General features: G+C 36.9%; 2 protein-coding genes across 3 annotated transcripts in view; both read left to right on the plus strand.

The window, feature by feature from the left end:
* The window catches only part of LOC128096621 (olfactory receptor 13C8), a 112,829-nt gene that overhangs the window by 72,344 nt on the left and 22,520 nt on the right, over window positions 1-17,965 (plus strand). The gene's annotated exons all lie outside the window — the stretch shown is intronic.
* Window positions 10,483-11,626, plus strand: LOC128096623 (olfactory receptor 13C9-like). The gene has a single exon (XM_052716406.1). It carries the CDS (start codon window positions 10,483-10,485, stop codon window positions 11,431-11,433), a length of 951 nt encoding a protein of 316 aa, XP_052572366.1. The 3' UTR covers window positions 11,434-11,626.

Below are 17,965 nucleotides of genomic sequence, written 5' to 3' on the forward strand. Positions count from 1 at the left end.
TTTTTGCTAGTAGTACATATCTCAGCTCAGTTCACTGTATGTGTAATGTTTAGCTAACTTGTACTGTAACACGAATTTTGAATAATAAAAACAAACCTAGAGCCAGGTATTGGGGTGAATGCTGAACGATCAGAGAAACAGAACAAGTCACAGCTAACCTCACCTTGCCAATTCCTCAGCTGATCTTGTTTCCTCAAACTGGAAGCCTCTGAGTCCTCATCTGAATAGATCTCAGCTGAACTGCTGCTAAAAGCCTAAAAGCTTAACCAGATCTCTAGTTCCTGGTCCTCATGTCTTATATGCTTTTCTGCTTCCTGCCATCACTTCCTGGGATTAAAGGAGTGTGTCACCATGCCTGGCTATTTCCAGTGTGACTTTGAACTCACAGAGATCCAGATGGATCTCTGCCTCCAGAATGCTAGGATTAAAGGAGTGTGTGCCACCATTTTCTGGCCTCTATGTCTAGTGGCTGTTCTGTTCTCTGACCCCAGATAAGTTTATCAGGGTGCACAATATATTGGGGGACACAATATATCACCACATTGTACATGCATGGTACAGAAGACAACTGTTTTACATGCATGGTACAGGAGCCAACCAGAGAATGAGGCCAAAGTTTTAAGCAGAATTTAATGCTTCCCCTTCCGGCTTTCCTCCAACTGGAATTCCTCCCTTACTTCACAGTGGCTGTTTACCCAGGATTCTGCTGTCTTGTCCAGAAAGCATTTCAATTCATTCTAAGTTTTCATTACTTCATGCCATGCTTAGTTCAATCAGTAGCCATGAAAATGAAATTTATGCAAAACTCTTACTTCTTTCTAGTGATTCTTTTCCTTCCTTATTTCTATCTTCCTTCCTTCCTTTCATCTTCTGTCCCTTCTTTCCTTCCCCTCTCTGCCTTCCTTCTTCCCCACTTCTCTTCTTCTTCTTCTTTGATACAGGGCCTTATATCTCATGTAGGTTAGGCTGGTCTTGAACTTTCTGTGTAACAGAGGCTGATCTTGAATTTCTGCACCTCCTCCCGCCACCTTCCCAAGTTCTGAGATTACAGGAGTGCACCACCATGCCTGGCATCCAAGTGAAATGAATGTTTTCTTTTCTTTTTTTATTATTAAGAAATTTTCTATTCATGTTACATACCAATCACAGATCCCCTATCCTCCCTCCTCCTGCCCCTCAGCCTTTCCCCCCAACCCACCCCCCCATTCTCACCTCTTCCAAGGCAAGGCCTCCCATGGGGAGTCAGCAGAGCCTGGTACATTCAGTTGAGGCAGTCCAAGCCACTCTCCCGCACCAAGGCTCTGTAAGGTGTCCCACCATAGGCATTGGGCTCCAAAAAGCCAGCCCATGCACCAAAGACAGGTCCTGGTCCCTCTGCTGGGGGCCCCTTAAACAGTTGAGGCTAAACAACTGTCTGACCTATCCAGAGGGCCTAGTCCAGTCCCATGGGGGCTCCACAGCTATTGGCCCACAGCTCATGAGCTCCCAGTAGTTTGATTTGGTTGTGAAATGACTCTTTAAACATCTTTCCCTTTGCATGAAGCTCATGTTTGTTACCTTTAAGATGTGTGAGTCTAGTATGAATTCATTTGGAACAATGGATGAAGCAGAAATCAGAAGTGACCTCTTCATATTTGTGTCTGAGCTTCCTCCTTTCCCTGTGATAGCCTCATTTCTTATTCAATAACCTGAGCATACTAACATGGTTTCTTAATATGCATAAACAAAAAAAGGTGCTGAACACCAATCCCCAAACCAAAGCCAAAACTAAAACAGTGATAGACTGAGTGGCTATATAGTAAGACCTTGTTTCCACAAAACAAAACAAAACAAAACACCCCCAAACAAAAAATTAAACTGTACCGATATTTGGAGTGGAGCATATTTATGATGGCAAAGGGATTAATATCTCCCAGGGGCCAGAATTGAACAAAGCTTAAGGGTTAAATAATATAAAATAATTCAGTAGTTGTAATTTGAACATCTTTTCATCCAATGAAGGCTAAATGAGGCATTTTGTGAAAGCAGTTCACAGGAGAGTCTTGTCACATTTTATTTCTCCCTCCATACAGTCTGGTTCTGTAGTCTTCTTCTTCTCTTGGTCCATTCCTTCCCTGACTAGGTAAAATGAAGGCTGCCTTTCAGAGTTTCTTTCCTTGAGCCATCCTTGGATTACTTTTGGCTAATGTTCCCTCTGCCCTGTGTTTTATTCAGATCACCCGGAAGCTATAATTAACTGTCTTATTTTCCAGAATCCTGAAAGCAAATGAAGAATATTAGACAGGAGATAAAAACAGCATAGTTTCCTCTTCATATTTGCAGATTTCAGGCTTGGATTCAACCAACTGTTGGTTCTAAGTATGTGAAAAAAATGCATCCGTACTGTTTATGTACAGGCATTCTTGTCATTTCATATAACAAACACACTATAATAACCATTCATATAACATTTGCATTGTATTAAGTGTTATAACCAATTTAGAGGTGATTAAAATTCTTTAGAAGTTATGGGTAGGCAGTCAAATGGAAATACTACATCATTTCCCATGATAGATTTGAATATTCTTTGATTATCTGTTTAGAGGTGGGGTGGGTCCTGGAATCAGTGCCTTATGGATACTGCTGTATGCATACATTTAAATAATGCATAATAAGTACCATTACATGTCCTGGGTAACATATACATATTATGTGTTTCTTCTAAATCCCTTGTAATTTATTAAATCTGGTTGACAGCATAAAATATGATTTCCCCATTGCCTCATTCAGTCACAGGCCCAAGAACCCCTGGGAAATGCTCGTATTTACAAGAATCAGAGGGCAGCCAAGGAAGACAATTGATGTACAATGTAACGTTACTTCAGCAATGCACAATATATTTCAAGATGTGCTAGCTGTCATGCAGTATATTTTAAAATCACTTTCATTAGTGTCCACAGTGCTAATGTATGTGCTGCCTTCATTTTTGTGCCCGTGCACCTCCACAATCTTCAGGCTAGAGATGATGGGATCAAACATGGCCTGCTTACCCCGTAGAGGAGTCCACTAGCCCTTTTGAAGTTATATGTTTAGATGTCACCTTTCTTATGTGACGAGGATTGTCTCACTCTCACATGGGCTTGGTGGGTGGAATTTTTTAGTCCTCAGGGACACCTACCACGTAGTACTGAAATTGTTGTTTGTGATCATGGGGATTCTCAGAGACTAGCTGTTGGGTTTCAGGGTCACAGATCATCACTACTAATGTGAAAATGGAAGTGAGACCCTTGTGGTAGGTGATTTTCTTTTGTCGTTTAGATTTTGGGCATGGAAGCAATCACAGAGGAAACCATCCTCTAATCTTTCTTGTGAAAGTCACTCTTCCTTCGCTTGTTGAATTTGCAGTCAGGAGCAAGCGTCATTTCCTAAGGAAGGCATTTGATTTTAGCCCAAGCACCTGAGTTATGCATGAAAGATCAGGGACCAAATGACTTCAGTTAAAGCACACTAAACATTTTTAGGTGATCTTCCTGCCTTACAGTGTACGATCCTCAAGATTAACATTTAAAAATAGCTTTGTGTCTCTGTGGTATTCTACCTCAGCTGTCAAATATAATTCCAGATAAATAAATTAGCTGGTTGAATGGATGATTTATGACTCAAATTTTGTTTCCAAACAACAGTTTGGGCTATGGTGTGGGATTTATCTGCACCAGTTACTTGTCAGTAGACGACTCTGCTTCTTAATTAGCCACTCATCCACATAAAATGTGTTTCTAGTGGTATCGATTCTGGAAAGGACTCTCATCAAATTCAAGTTTCACTAAACTATATAAGCTTATAAATAGAGCCATAAAACATGGACAGGCCAAAGCATACAGCTCTTGGTAGGGTTCATACCTGGAATTTGATTGAACATAGAGCATGGTCATCCTACTCTTAGTTGGCCGACAAGTCTCTGATCAAGGCTGTCCAAGAGCCTCAATAGTCTGGTGTTGGTAGGGAAGCTGTTCAGGAAGATTGGAATCAAGTAGAGTTTCTTTTTTTTAATCATTTCTCTAAAACATTTGTTTCGATTTGGAACTACTATCAGAAAATAGTTATTTTATGCAATGTTAAAGTTGTATATTTGGCCTCCCAACATTCTTGAGGTGATTGCTGCCAAACAACTTTAGTTTTAGATGTTTTTATGGGATCTATTACTTTGGAATAAAGATAATAAGCATGGAGGCTATTATTTGTATTTTTTTTTTTATTTTTTTTTTTTTTTTGGTTTTTCGAGACAGGGTTTCTCTGTGTAGCTTTGCGCCTTTCCTGGAACTCACTTGGTAGTCCAGGCTGGCCTCGAACTCACAGAGATCCGCCTGGCTCTGCCTCCCGAGTGCTGGGATTAAAGGCGTGCGCCACCACCGCCCGGCTTATTTGTATATTTTTTGATGTGAGAATAATTCCTTTAAGGGAAGTGATTCCAAATGTTTGGCCCTTCAAAAGTGTGCTGTGTCAAATATCATTATGTTGGAAAGTTTTCTTGTACTGAAAGTTTTTTTGTATGCATGCTTTCTTCTCTATGATAAAATCTCATTACTTGTCTCAGTGAAGAGAAAAGGTTTTGGACTATGAATAGTCCATACCAAATTATTTTCCTATAGGACTTGGTGTAATGGATAATTAACACATTATCCTTTGAAGCAGTACTTTTTCAATACTTACCTCTTTCAATGATTTATATGAAATCATCATAGTACATCCCTTCAATGTATATTTGAAACTACAGTATTTTTGAAGAATTTTCATTTATATAACAATATTCATGTTAATACAATTAAATAAAAGAAAAATGAAAACAATATTCAGCATTATTTACAAAATTAAAACTAAAACCAGAATAACTTCTGCAGAAAATTTATTCAAAAATGAACCACAGCATCTTTCCTGAAATTTCAAAAATTTTCATTTAAATATGAATTCATATGGATAAAACAAAAGCATAACTCAAAGAAGAGAAAAATGTGTATGCAGGTGCCTATGGAGACCAGAAGAAGGCATCAGACCCCGGAAGCTGGAATTGTGAGCCACCTGACATGGGTGTTGGGAATAGAACCCTGGAAGAGAAGCAAGAGCTCTTAACCACTGAGCTACCCCACAAGTTTTTTTTTGGTTGTTTGTTTTTGCACGTAGTATTTCTAAAATAAACCATAATACCTCAACACTATGTTTTTTTTAGAAGCAAGCTTAGCTATGTGTTTGCTGGAATTGACACATTAGCTGAGAATCAATTTCTTGTGGTAAAAAATGGCCAGTGATCTTCACCGGCAGTAAGGGACACTCAGTTTTGACTCACTTCCTCCTCAGAGCTGTGATGTTTCTCTGATTCCACAAAGCTTTGGTTAAGTCTGTTCTACCTGGTTTTTGCCTGCCGTACTCACGTCATCAAATTGTGCTTATTATCTGGGTAAAGCAGCTCAAGGAAAAGGGAATATGTAGCAATGGTGGCTGGCTGGTGGAGGTGTGGAACACCTGGAACACACAGACATGTATACACCTCCTGGAGTGGGAATGAGAGATGCTTTAACACCTGCCAATCTCAGTGATACACTTCTGTTCAGATGAACTCTTTAGATATTCTGATAGTGTGAAATAGGATGGATTACAAATTTTCTTTCTTTCTTTTCTTTCTTTCTTTTTTTTTTTTTTCCGAGACAAGGTTTCTTTGTGTAGCTTTGGAGCCTGTCCTGGAACTCACTTTGTAGACCAGGCTGGTCTTGAACTCACAGAGATTCACTTGTCTCTACCTCCCGAATGCTGGGATTAAAGGCATGTGCTACCACCACCTGGCTCAAATTTTCTTGTAAATATTACTAAAAAGCAGACTTGCTGGATAGCTTCTAGTTTTTACTTAACAATTTAATATTTTCTAAATTTATTGTGAGTTTCAAAGTGCAACCAACATTTACAATGGCCTAGAAATTCCAAGTTGAAGAGGTAAATCATTTTTAGATTACTCATATAGTAAAACTAATTTTTCTTCTAGTACTAATTTAGCAATTATGAATTAAGTGGCTTAATATGTACAAAAGCTTTACAACAATGTCAGGAAATGCATGTGCTATTATTGTTGCTAACAATCAAGAATTAATATCACTTAATAAATTCTTTCTATTTACTATTAAGATATGATAGGCTAAACAAAGACTTCAACCAAGTCCTTAGAATATAGTTGAAATAAGTATCTTATAAAGAATGTAGGGTAAGATAGGTCTTGGAATCTTTTGATTGGTTGTTAAATATATAGCTAATTGGTTTAATCTAATTAATTCTTCAGAGTATTGTTCTTGAAGTTCCAAAACTTTTGAAGCAATTTAAAATTATGGCTTAAAAAAATCTACAAAATTCCCCAAGAGCGAGAGTATTTAAATGACTTTACTAAGCCTTAAGAAAATTCTTTGGAGAATTTCCTGGACCTTAAAACATAGCAGTGTGAAATGTGCCATGTTCTTGAACAGAGCTGCTCAATATTTAATGTTCACCATTTGAGTCTGAAGTATCAACAGCAACTATATTCCCGTTGGAAACATATTTGACTGCCCTAGAAAGGTTTGAAGTCATTTAGAAATGTCTTTTGTAAATTATCCATGTCAATGTTTTCTAGGTAATTTGTCTTGTTACAGCAAAGCTCCAGTAGTAATTGCTTCTTTAGGAAGTCATCAGACTCATGGGCAACTTTGTATAATAGACTGAAAGTCATGGGAAGATAGTCTGCTGTGTGTCGAAAACTGGGAGGTAAGTTGACTCTCCTTCAGAACATGCCAATCATTATCAACAAAAGAGGGTGTCTTTATGAACTCAGTTGGGATAAATCTCATGCTGTGTGGATGGGGCATTTCTTACTAGGGAGAGTGTCTATTAAATAGGAATAAAAATCTTCAGGAGAACTTTCTTAAATATAGTTAAAATTGAGAAAAAGTTTTGCTACCTCAAAATCCTGTCATTAGAACATTGAAGTCAAATGAATATTTAGGTCTATAATTTCTAACTGTGAATTGGAATTCCTTTGGTGAAAGTATAGTTAAACTGGTTCTTACTTCATTACAAGTGTCTACACATCTAAGAGAACCATCTCTTTTTGTTCCAATGAAATTGTCACACATTCGCCAATGGACTTGTTCTCTTGATCAGAATATAAGGTGTCTATACATCTAAGAGTACCATCTCCTTTTGTTCCAAGGAAATCGTTGCACATTTGCCATTGGATTTGTTCTCTTGATCAGAATGTAAAATGGGATGTTGTATGAAGTTCAGTGCAGTGACTTACTTCACAGCAAAAATTCAGTTTTGTTTGCTTCAGGTTTGAAACAGATTGTCGTATCAACAATGAACGGGCAGCATTTTGCCTTGTTTCCTGGTCTGAATCATCTACCTGTGAAGGCTACTTGGGATGCTTGATTTGCTCTTCAGTACATCTTTGAGTTGTGGGGTGATGGGAGGAGAAATGGAACACTGACTCACTAACCAACAGGAAAAAAATTGACTCGTGTTTACATGAGGCTGAGGGAATGATATTAAATATTTAAGATTCCCTTTTGTTGTTGGCAATGCATTTCTGTGGTGGCTGGAGATGTACTATTTCTGGACACATCTTAGGTTACATTTTAGATGAATGAACTGGAGTAGCTTCCAGTAAAAAGTGTCAGCCTGTGAACTTCTTATTTAAAAATGTGGAATTTGTAGTAATTGTCTAACACTATTCACTGTAAAGTAAATGGACTTTTGTAGACTGTATCTAACTCAATTCATAGATGTGATGTAGGTTTACTATGTTAAGAGGGAACAAGACACCTGATAGATAAAACTTAGATGACACTATTATAGTAGGGTAATATTAGGAAATATAAAATAATTCTGAAGAATGAAAAGTTGACTAGAGCTGAAGGAAACCAAAATCATTCTTACCATACACTGTAGGCTTTATGTGTGTATTGCTTTATTTTCTCAAGAACCCAATAATAAGGGCATTAAAATGACCATGTTATAGATGAGAATATTAAAACTAAGAGATGAAAATTATCCAAAGTCACAGAGTTCGGAAACTGCCAAGATAGCACTTAGATGCATGCTCTTTTATGTAGACAAAATCGACTTGGCTTTATAATAACAAATTGAATGGTGGCAGTGGTTAGAAGAAGGATTATCAGTGAGATTACTTTTCAGATATCATGTACGAGGGAATTGAGATTTGAGAGACTTTGTTTATAACATAGCTTCAAAAGCATCTGGGATTTAGATACAAAGGAAACATGCACATTAAGCTTATAAGAGAATCTCAGAGTTTAAAGGGTAAAGTTGATTGAGTTAAGGATGGAATTGAAAAAAAAATACCCTAATTGTGGCCAGAGGCCGCCAGAAATAATTAAAAAGGTGGTTGAAATGGTACTCAATTCAGATCTTAAACTTGTGTCATTTTGTGAATAAGGAGAAACAGTCTGTTATGTGCTGTTTGTTTCCAGAAATTAATTTTTATTTCATGCATTAGTTAGAATACTGTCAATGGATTCTCTGTTCATGTACAAAACTATCACTGGATTTTTTCCTTTGTGTGTGTGTGTGTGTGTGTGTGTGTGTGTGTGTGTGTGTGTGTGTGTTAGTATGTGAGGGAGACATAAGGGAGAAGTATGTCTCTAAAAGTGAAAACAAAAACAAAAACAAAAAACAACTGGCTCGTTACATCCTGAGGAAGGACTTTGGAGGCAATGGTCACCATTCCTGATTTCTGCATAATTGCAGTATATGTTCTTCTGATGAATCACTCAGTGAGAAAGGTCATGAAGCTTTCATGTTGGTGGATGTCTCCGTAGTCACAGACTTTCCTTTGGATCCCTTAAGATGAGACCTGGGTAGCTACCAATTAAAAGATGCTTGCTTTAGAAAAGGAGAGAGTAAGCTATAGGATGGAAAGCAATATATATATCACATTTATGACAGAAGACTCATACACACAGATAATGTATATAGAATGTACACATATGTGTGTATGATGAGTAACTAAGAAAACTCAACAGCAACAAATTTGAAATAGGCAAAATATGCAAACATTTTATTAAAAATGAATATAAATGGGGCAAAAGAGTAAGGAAAAATGTTCAACATCAGTGCTCATTGAGGAAATATAAGTAAAATCCTTTATGAGATCTCTCTATATACCCATTAAAATCAATTAAAAGGTGCAGCTGGCAATACTAAATGCTGATGAAAATCAGAGCAACTGATACTTTTACACACAAACGATACAGCCACTCTGGAAAACTGTCATCTTATTGCAAACTATGGTATGCACTTCCTATGAGATTATTATCCCACTACTGGATCTTTACCATAGAAACCTGGAAGTTTAGCACACAAAACCCAAGGCTCAAATATTTATGGTAGCTTTATTCATTACTGCCCCCAAATGGAGGCAATTCAAATGCCCTTCCAAGGATGAATGGGTAGATAATTAGTACCTTTATACAATAAAAAGCTACCCCGCATTTACAGCTTGAATGAATCTTAGAGGACTTTGGTAAATAAGAAGCCCAACGTGGTTTTATTTTATGAGATTCTGAAAAGCTGGAACTTTCCAGACAGAAAACATATCCATGTTTAACATGTTTTAGAATAGGCAGAAGAGGCTGTTAAAAATGGAGTAGTATAGAAGGGGACAGGTTATGGATCTGTGATTTGGTCATGGTGGTAATCACATGCATCTATAAATGCTTTAAAGTTCTTAATTGAACATTAAGAGACTAAACAGTCATTTTTTTGCATGATGCTTAACTGTATGCATTTAAAAATGAAAAGGATTCTATCTTCTATCCTCTAGTGCCTCCCCCTGTGTCATTTACATTTTGACAAGATTTCCTTTTATTAGGCTCCCTTGAAATGGATCTGGTTTTTGGGTAACAAGGCACTCTTTGTGGTTATGTTCATTTCTGGCTTTGTCCCTGCAGAGTTATGTGCTTCTTTTGGTGTTTTTTTTTTTTTAACTGAGAGACTACTGTTGAGTTCTTCTGATGGAACCCAATTTTCCTTTCAAAAATAAAAAAAAAAAACGTATCTGTGATATAACTCATTCTATATTGCCTCTATGTTCACACACAAAAAAGCACTGGTCATAGGAAGAGAGGCTTGAGTTTGAGCCTAGGCTTTGACATACACCCCGTTAGCTCTATTGTCTTTTAAATGGTAATGTGGAGTTTGAGTGACACAGTCTATTAAAGACAAGCTGTGGAATCCTTAGCTCAGAACTGATTATCAATATGATAATTTATCTCTCATAGCTCTCTCCCTACATTGCTTATTCTTGTTATTTCTTTCTCCTTTCACCCTCTCTATCAATTTTAACACCTTCTTTCATTGAGTTTAATGCAAATTTTCATACTATTGAACTGATATATTTGAACCTGCTTTAGTATAGAATATGCCATTTAAATTTTTTTGAATTCTTACAGGTAAAAGGGAGATAATACAATGGAATGGGAAAATCGAACTGTTATGGAGGAATTTTTTCTGAAGGGGCTTTCTGGTTACCCAAGGCTTGAGCAACTCTTTTTTGTGCTCATCTTAATGATGTATGCAGTCATCCTCACAGGCAATGGTACTCTTATTATCATCAGCATTTTTGATTCTCACCTTCACACCCCTATGTACTTCTTCCTGGGGAACTTGTCCTTTTTGGACATCTGCTTCACTACCTCCTCCATTCCCTTTGCCCTGGTAAGCTTTCTCTCAGAAAGAAAGACCATTTCCTTCCTTGGCTGTGCAGTGCAGATGTTTCTTGGTTTAGCCATGGGGACAACAGAGTGTGTGCTCCTGGGTATGATGGCTTTTGATCGCTATGTGGCTATTTGCAAGCCTTTGAGGTACCCTATCATCATGAGCAAGAGTTCCTATGTGACCATGGCAACTGGGTCCTGGTTTTCAGGGGTTGCAAACTCTGCAGTACAAACTGCATTTGTGATGCGACTACCTTTCTGTGGAAATGTCATCAATCATTTTCTCTGTGAAATCCTGGCTGTCATGAAGATGGCTTGTACTGACATCTCAGGCAACGAATTCATCATGGTCGTGGCCACAACTTTGTTCACTTTGATGCCACTGCTCCTCATTGTCATCTCGTACTCGCTAATCATTTCTAGCATTCTCAAAATTCGCTCTGCCGAGGGGAGAAGCAAAGCCTTTTCTACCTGCTCAGCCCACTTTACTGTGGTGATAATATTCTATGGGACCATCCTCTTTATGTACATGAAACCCAAGTCTAAAGACACACTCAATGTAGATGACTTGGATGCTACAGACAAACTTATATCCATGTTCTATGGGGTGATGACTCCCTTGATGAATCCTTTAATCTATAGCCTCAGAAACAAAGATGTGAAGGAGGCCATAAAAAATCTGAAGAGAAGGTTCTTAGGCAAATGAATGGTCAACATGTTGGGCACTGTTGAAACTCAAAACTTAATTGGAATTTTAGTTCCTTTACTGTCTTCCTTGACCTTTTATGCATTATGCTAACATTTTTGTAACAAGATACAGCATTTCAAAATTATTGCATGCTCATAAAGAATTTTCAAGGGTCGGAAAGAATAAGGGAGAAAACAAAGTAACATAGCATTGAGAAACAACTACTTTTTGACATTTTTGGCAGCATCTTCATAATTCTGTATTGTTTTTTTACAATATTAGAGCTGGGCATATATGGCATTTTTACAAACATAACTTCATTTTACAAGCAATTGTTCTTCAAATCCTTCCATATAAATAAGTCTGTGTTATGAAAAATGTGAAACAGAAAAATCTGAAAGGGCTCTATCAATATTTTCCTTTGGAGAGTTTTCTGTTGCAGTATATTAATCTCAAATTTTTTAAAGTCACAAATGCTGTATCTTTTCACAGCATTTCATTTTTTCCTGTGGTACTCTAAGGATGCTGAGAGTTGGGGCTATAAAGGAAACAGATAAATAGGATTTATGGGTACGGTCTATACAACCAAGGAATCTGTTTTTAAAAAGTCATTTCTTTCAGCTTTATGTGTTAGCTTTATCATAACAAATATACAAAAGTTTTTAAGTTTCCCTTTTAATTTTAGAGAAAGCACTATGAAACATTCATGGCCTACATTTAATTATTTCTACATTCCATTATAGTTATTTACAGATTAAATCTGCTGGCAAGGACAGAGACCATCAAAGTGTCAGCTCCACAACCCAACACAATAGGCTATATATAATAAAGAAACTTAGTTCTTGTACATCAGGCCCTAATATCCACCCCCCCCCCCACAAGAATTCTACAAATTAGGCACTCTGTGTCTCACCACAGGCCAGCCTTGATACCCAGGCATTAAACCAAACACCACAGGGCTTAAATCCAGCCACTTCCATAAACTTTCTGGGATACATATATAGCTTTTAAACATCACATTTATACATTTTGATAGAAAATTAATTAAAGAAGAATACATTAAAGCATACATTTATCTTCAGAGTAGGAGACCAAGAAGTTTTTTTTTTTAAAGAATGGCTTGCCACTCCCCTTAACATGTTCATGTGTTCAGACATGTGTATGATTACAATTCTGGTTTACTTTAATACCATAAATACAGCATTTGAATCTTCAGAGGGCTTTTGATTATGAAGATTTGTTTCAAAAACTCATTGAGAATGACCTGGTTGTATTTTTAGCAATGTTTTTTTCTAACTTGGGAGCATAGTCAGATGAGCTGGTACAGAATGTGAGAGGCTGTGTGTAGTCAATCCTTGGTTAGTATAAGGTACTAGCCCTCCAGGTTTTGTGGAATCTCATAGCAGTGTACCTCAGTAGCATATCTAATATGACTGATGTGGGTCCAAAATGATGCTTAATCACTGTTCATAGAAAAGCCCTAAACCAGCAGAAGATCTGAACTTAATTGGTACATAAAAGGAGATGGGTTTGACATTAACATTAATTTTCCAGAAAAGACTTGTTGTGAAAGCCTGAAGATTTTTCTTTCTGTTTCCATAGAGATAACATTTGCTTTACAAAATGGATGTGTTTCACATTTATAGCGTGAAAATAACATTTTATCTTTGATATTATAAAGTACTTTAGTAGATCTTGTAATTTAAAGAACATGTTTTTCACCTTTTTGAAAAAATCACTTCCTAAGTGAGGTTGGATACTATGCAGTTAGGTTTTATGAATTTGAAATTTTGTGGCGAGGTACCCAGTCATGAATAAAAGAAAGAACTATAATGTGGAACATGGATGTTCAACTTGGAGCCAGGTGGTGAAATACTGACTTGGGTTTGGGAAATAATGATTGCCTGACATGATATTCTACAAGAGACCAGGCATGTTCAAGTGTGGCCGTAGACACAATGTTCTAAGTGTTTCCTAATTCAACCAGAGAATTGTTTAGTTGCTTGAGTAAAAGAAGTGAGTGTGGGTTTTTACAGAAACCACTCTTGTGGAGGACCAATTAATAGGAGTAAAATTAGTATGTCCTTTTAAAAATGTTTGTAAGAATAAGACGAGAAGACAGATAAAAAGATGAATGAGGCACCAGACAAGGAAGCTCAGAGGGTGATTATCATCAGTGCTGTGTGTATCTTCAACTCGTGACTCACTTGATCTACACATACAATCTGCCCTCTTTATCCCCAAAATTATAAAAGCACAAGGTCAACCAAACAATATGATATTCTAGCTGCTTATTTTCTGACTGTTTTAACCCAAATCAACTTGAAATTAAACTGCATACCATTATCCACTTACAACTCAGTGATTCTTCAACTGAATATAAGCTAGTTCTGGACAGTGATAGTCAAATTTAATGCATCATTTCCAGCTCTTATTTTACTTGATCTCTTTGTAGAATTTTATGTCTATTTTTGTATCATCACTGCTATAACTTTTGTACATATATTATATGATTCTAAAAGTGATATCTGTTACAAGATAACCTAATACTACAAACTGTACAAAGTATAAATTAAAATATGGGGAGACCTTTATGTAATACATGTATGTATAATCTGTAAATATATTATGTGGCTTTTAGATGCAATAGTATCTAGAGACTTATAGAGGTACCCATCCAGAGTACATATATAATACGTATCTTAAACTAGTCTATATTTAATATCTACTTGTATGCCATTGGTGTGTTTCACTCATAATTGTTTTCAAGGTATTTATATTTATGTGCCTTCATGTTTTGAAGATTTATTTGTCATTCTCTGACAGTTCCACATGTGTGTTTAATGGGTTTTAGTCATCCTCACCCCTACTGCCCCATCTCATGCCTGCTCCTTCCCTTGCTGAAACTTTCTTCTCAGCAAGTACCCATCCTAGTTTCATGTCTTTCTCCTGTGTGACCCACTGAGCTTCAGTAGGATTTCACAGGCACCTTAAGAGCTGTGTGTTATTTCCCTGTGTGGATACAGCAAAGTGTATGCAGCTTCGAGGAAAAAGAAAAGTTTGTATGATCTTTTTAGGTGGACATGTTTGGCAATTTTTTTTGTTTCTTTTTATTGAAAATAGACTTTTGTCCTCATATGACATAACGTGATTATGGTTTTCCCTCCCTCTACTTGCCAAATTCCTCTCCCCTATCCCCAATCTACACCCACCCCCTTTCTGTCTCTCAGTAGAACATAAACAAGCTTGTATGGGATAATTAGAAAATAAAATAATAAGGTAAAACAAAAATTAACACATCAGAGTTGGACAAAACAACCAAACAGAAGGAAAACGGCCCAAGAGAAGGCACAAGAAACAGAGACCCATTCACTCACATACCCAGGAATTCCATAAAAACACTAAACTGGAAGTCATAATATATATGCAAAGGACCTGTAGGGTAAAAAGAGAGAGGAAAACTATATAAACAAACAAGGAAGAGTCCTGACATGCTATTATGAGACAGGAACCTCCAAAGATGCTGTTGAGTTCTTTTCTGTTGGCCATTTCCTGGTGAGCATGCAGCCAACCCTTAAGAGTACTCTGTTTCTTCAGTGAAACTCCCTTGGAGGAAATTAAATATTTATCCAGAAGTGGTTATCAATTGGAGATGGCTTCTGAGTTAGGGATGGGTGTGTGTGTCCACTTCTCATTCTCCTCCTCTTCTTCTTTTCTTTTTGGTATTTTGAGACATGATCTCTCTATACAGCTCTGGCTGTCCTGAACTCACTATGGAGACCATGCTGACCTCCAAGCCACTGTGATCTGCCTATCTTGGCCTCCCAGGTGCTTGGATTAAAGGTGCATGCCACCATGCTGGCATGTTTGGCAATTTCATAAATTTCAGTACTGCAGGGCTAATATGATGCTACTAAATTCGTCAAAATCAACTTTTTTGTGTGCAATAACTTATGAAGTGGAAGTATTAAGATTATTGGAAAGAGAATGAGATCAGCATAAAGGATTGGGATGGCTGGCAACTGGGACTTAATAATCTAGAGGGCAGCCATCAGAAACATCACTTTAAAGGTAACATTGAGTAAGGCCTTGTAAGAGGTTTAGGCATAAGGATTTGAGAGGAAATAATCCAGGCAGAGGGAAGATTTTGGGCAAAGGCACAAGGAGATTATCCCTGATACATTTGAGAACTTCCAGTAAGACCCAGATGGCTGACACAGAGTCAACAAGGGGAAAATGGTTGAAATCAGAGAGATATAACGGGATTGAAGCAGGGTGTACATGCTTGGAGAAGCCAACTCAAATGCATTGCTTCATGATATTTTCCTCTACAAATTCTTTGAATGACTTCTGATGCCTTTGGTTTGATTCTTTATGCTTTGACAATGTTGAATAGCTGTCATCATATGTATCTATATGTATGAATTTAAATATGGAAGGAACTTTACATAACATATGCGTGTATAATTTGTAGATAAATTACATATAATTTTTGTATGTACTAGTATTCGATGAATCAATAAAAGTATATTTTTAGAATATATGTTTATTACATATCTTAAAGTATTTCATATTCAATATTCAATTTTATGCAATTGACATTTTCACCCAAAACTGTTCTTTTTTAGGGTGTTTATATTTATGCACAGTGACAGTTAAAGAGGTATTTTTCATAATCTTGTGTGGAAACACACACAAACATACACACACACACACAAACACACATACATATCTATTCCTTAGAGCTGATGTAATTTCCTTAATCTTTTATAAATTATTCTGTATCATTTTCTCAAATGTATATGCAAAATACTCATAAAGAGATAATTCAGGCTCATACTATATCCTAGTATACATTTTGAATAGTAAATTGGAAAATTGAAAGTTAGATTTAGTAAAAGACAAAACTTTGGTGATGGTGCTTCTTTATTCTTACTTAACTAATTAATTAATTCTTCTCTCATCTATTACATCCTAACTGCAGTTTCCTCTCCCTGTCCTCCTTACAGTCCCTTAATCCACCTCTCCTCTCCCTCAGATCCACTCCTCCTCTGCTTCCCTTCCGAAAAGAGCAGGCCTCCCAGGGAGCAGACAGGGCATAACATGTTATAATTAGTCTAGGAACATACCCTCATATCAAGACTGGAAAAGGCAACCCAGTAGGAAAAAAGGGTCCCAAGAGTTTATATTTTGTTGAATAATTTGAGGAGTATTGGCATTAGCTCTTCTTTGAAAGTCTGGTAGAATTTTGTCTTAAAACCATCTGCCCCTGGGCTTTTATCGGCTTGGAGACTTTTTATTGACTGCTTCTATTTCCTTAAGGGCTATAAGTCAATTTAAATTGTTTATCTCACCTTGATTTAATTTTGGTAAGTGGTACCTATCAAAAATTATCCTTTTTTTTAATATTTCCATTTTGGTGTACAGGTTTTTTAGGTAGGTCCTTATGATTCTCTGGATTTCCTCAGTGGCTATTGTTATGTCTCTCTTTTCGTTTCTGATTTTATTACTTTGGATATTCTCTCTCTGTCTTTTAGTTAGTTTGGATAAGCGTTTGTCTATCTTGTTGATTTTCTCAAAGAATCAACTCTTGTTTCTTTGATTCTTTGTATTGTTCTCTTTGTTTCTATTTTATTGATTTCAGCCCTCCGTTTGATTATTTCCTGGCATCTGCTTCTCTCAGGTGTGCTTACTTCTTTTTGTTCTAGAGCTTTCAGTTGTGCTGTTAAGTTGCTAGTATGAGATCTCTCTAATTTCTTTATGTATGCACTTAGAGCTATGAACTTTCCTCTTCGCACCACTTTCATTGTGTGCCGTAAGTTTGGGTATGTTGTGCATTCATTTTCATTGAATTCTAGGACGTCTTTAATTTCTTTTCTTTCCTTCTTTCTTTCTTTCTTTCTTTCTTTCTTTCTTTCTTTCTTTCTTTCTTTCTTTCTTTCTTTCTTTCTTTCTTTCTTTCCTTCCTTCCTTCCTTCCTTCCTTCCTTCCTTCCTTCCTTCTTTCTTTCTTTCTTTTTTCTTTCTTTCTGCCTTGACCCCATAGTCATTCAACAGAGAGTTGTTCAGTTTCCATGAGTTTGTAGGAGTCCTGTTGTTTCTGTTGTTGATATTTAGCTTCAATCTGTGGTGATCTGATAGGATGCAGGGGGTTATTTCAATTTTATTGTATCCGTTGAGACTTGCTTTGTGACTGAGTGCGTGGTCAATTTTGGAGAAGGTACTGTGAGGTGCTGAGAAGAAAGTGTAATCTTTCATGTTTGGGAGAGATGTTCTGTAGATATCCGTTAGGTTAGTTTGGCTCATAACGTCAGCTAGCTCCAGTATTTCTCTGTTTATTTTTGTCTGGATGACCTGTCCATTGGTGATAGTGGGGTATAGAAGTCTCCCACTATTAATAAGGGTCAATGTGTAAATTAAGCTTTAGTAATGTTTCTTTCACAAATGTGAGTGCCCTTATGTTCGGGTCATAGATGTTAAGGATTGAAACCTCATCTTGGTGGATTTTTCCTTTGATGAATATCGTGTCCTTTCCCATCTCTTTTGATTTA

Source organism: Peromyscus californicus, unplaced genomic scaffold (assembly GCF_007827085.1).
Source record: "Peromyscus californicus insignis strain IS unplaced genomic scaffold, ASM782708v3 Scaffold_5__1_contigs__length_169319896, whole genome shotgun sequence".
Lineage (NCBI taxonomy): Eukaryota > Metazoa > Chordata > Mammalia > Rodentia > Cricetidae > Peromyscus > Peromyscus californicus.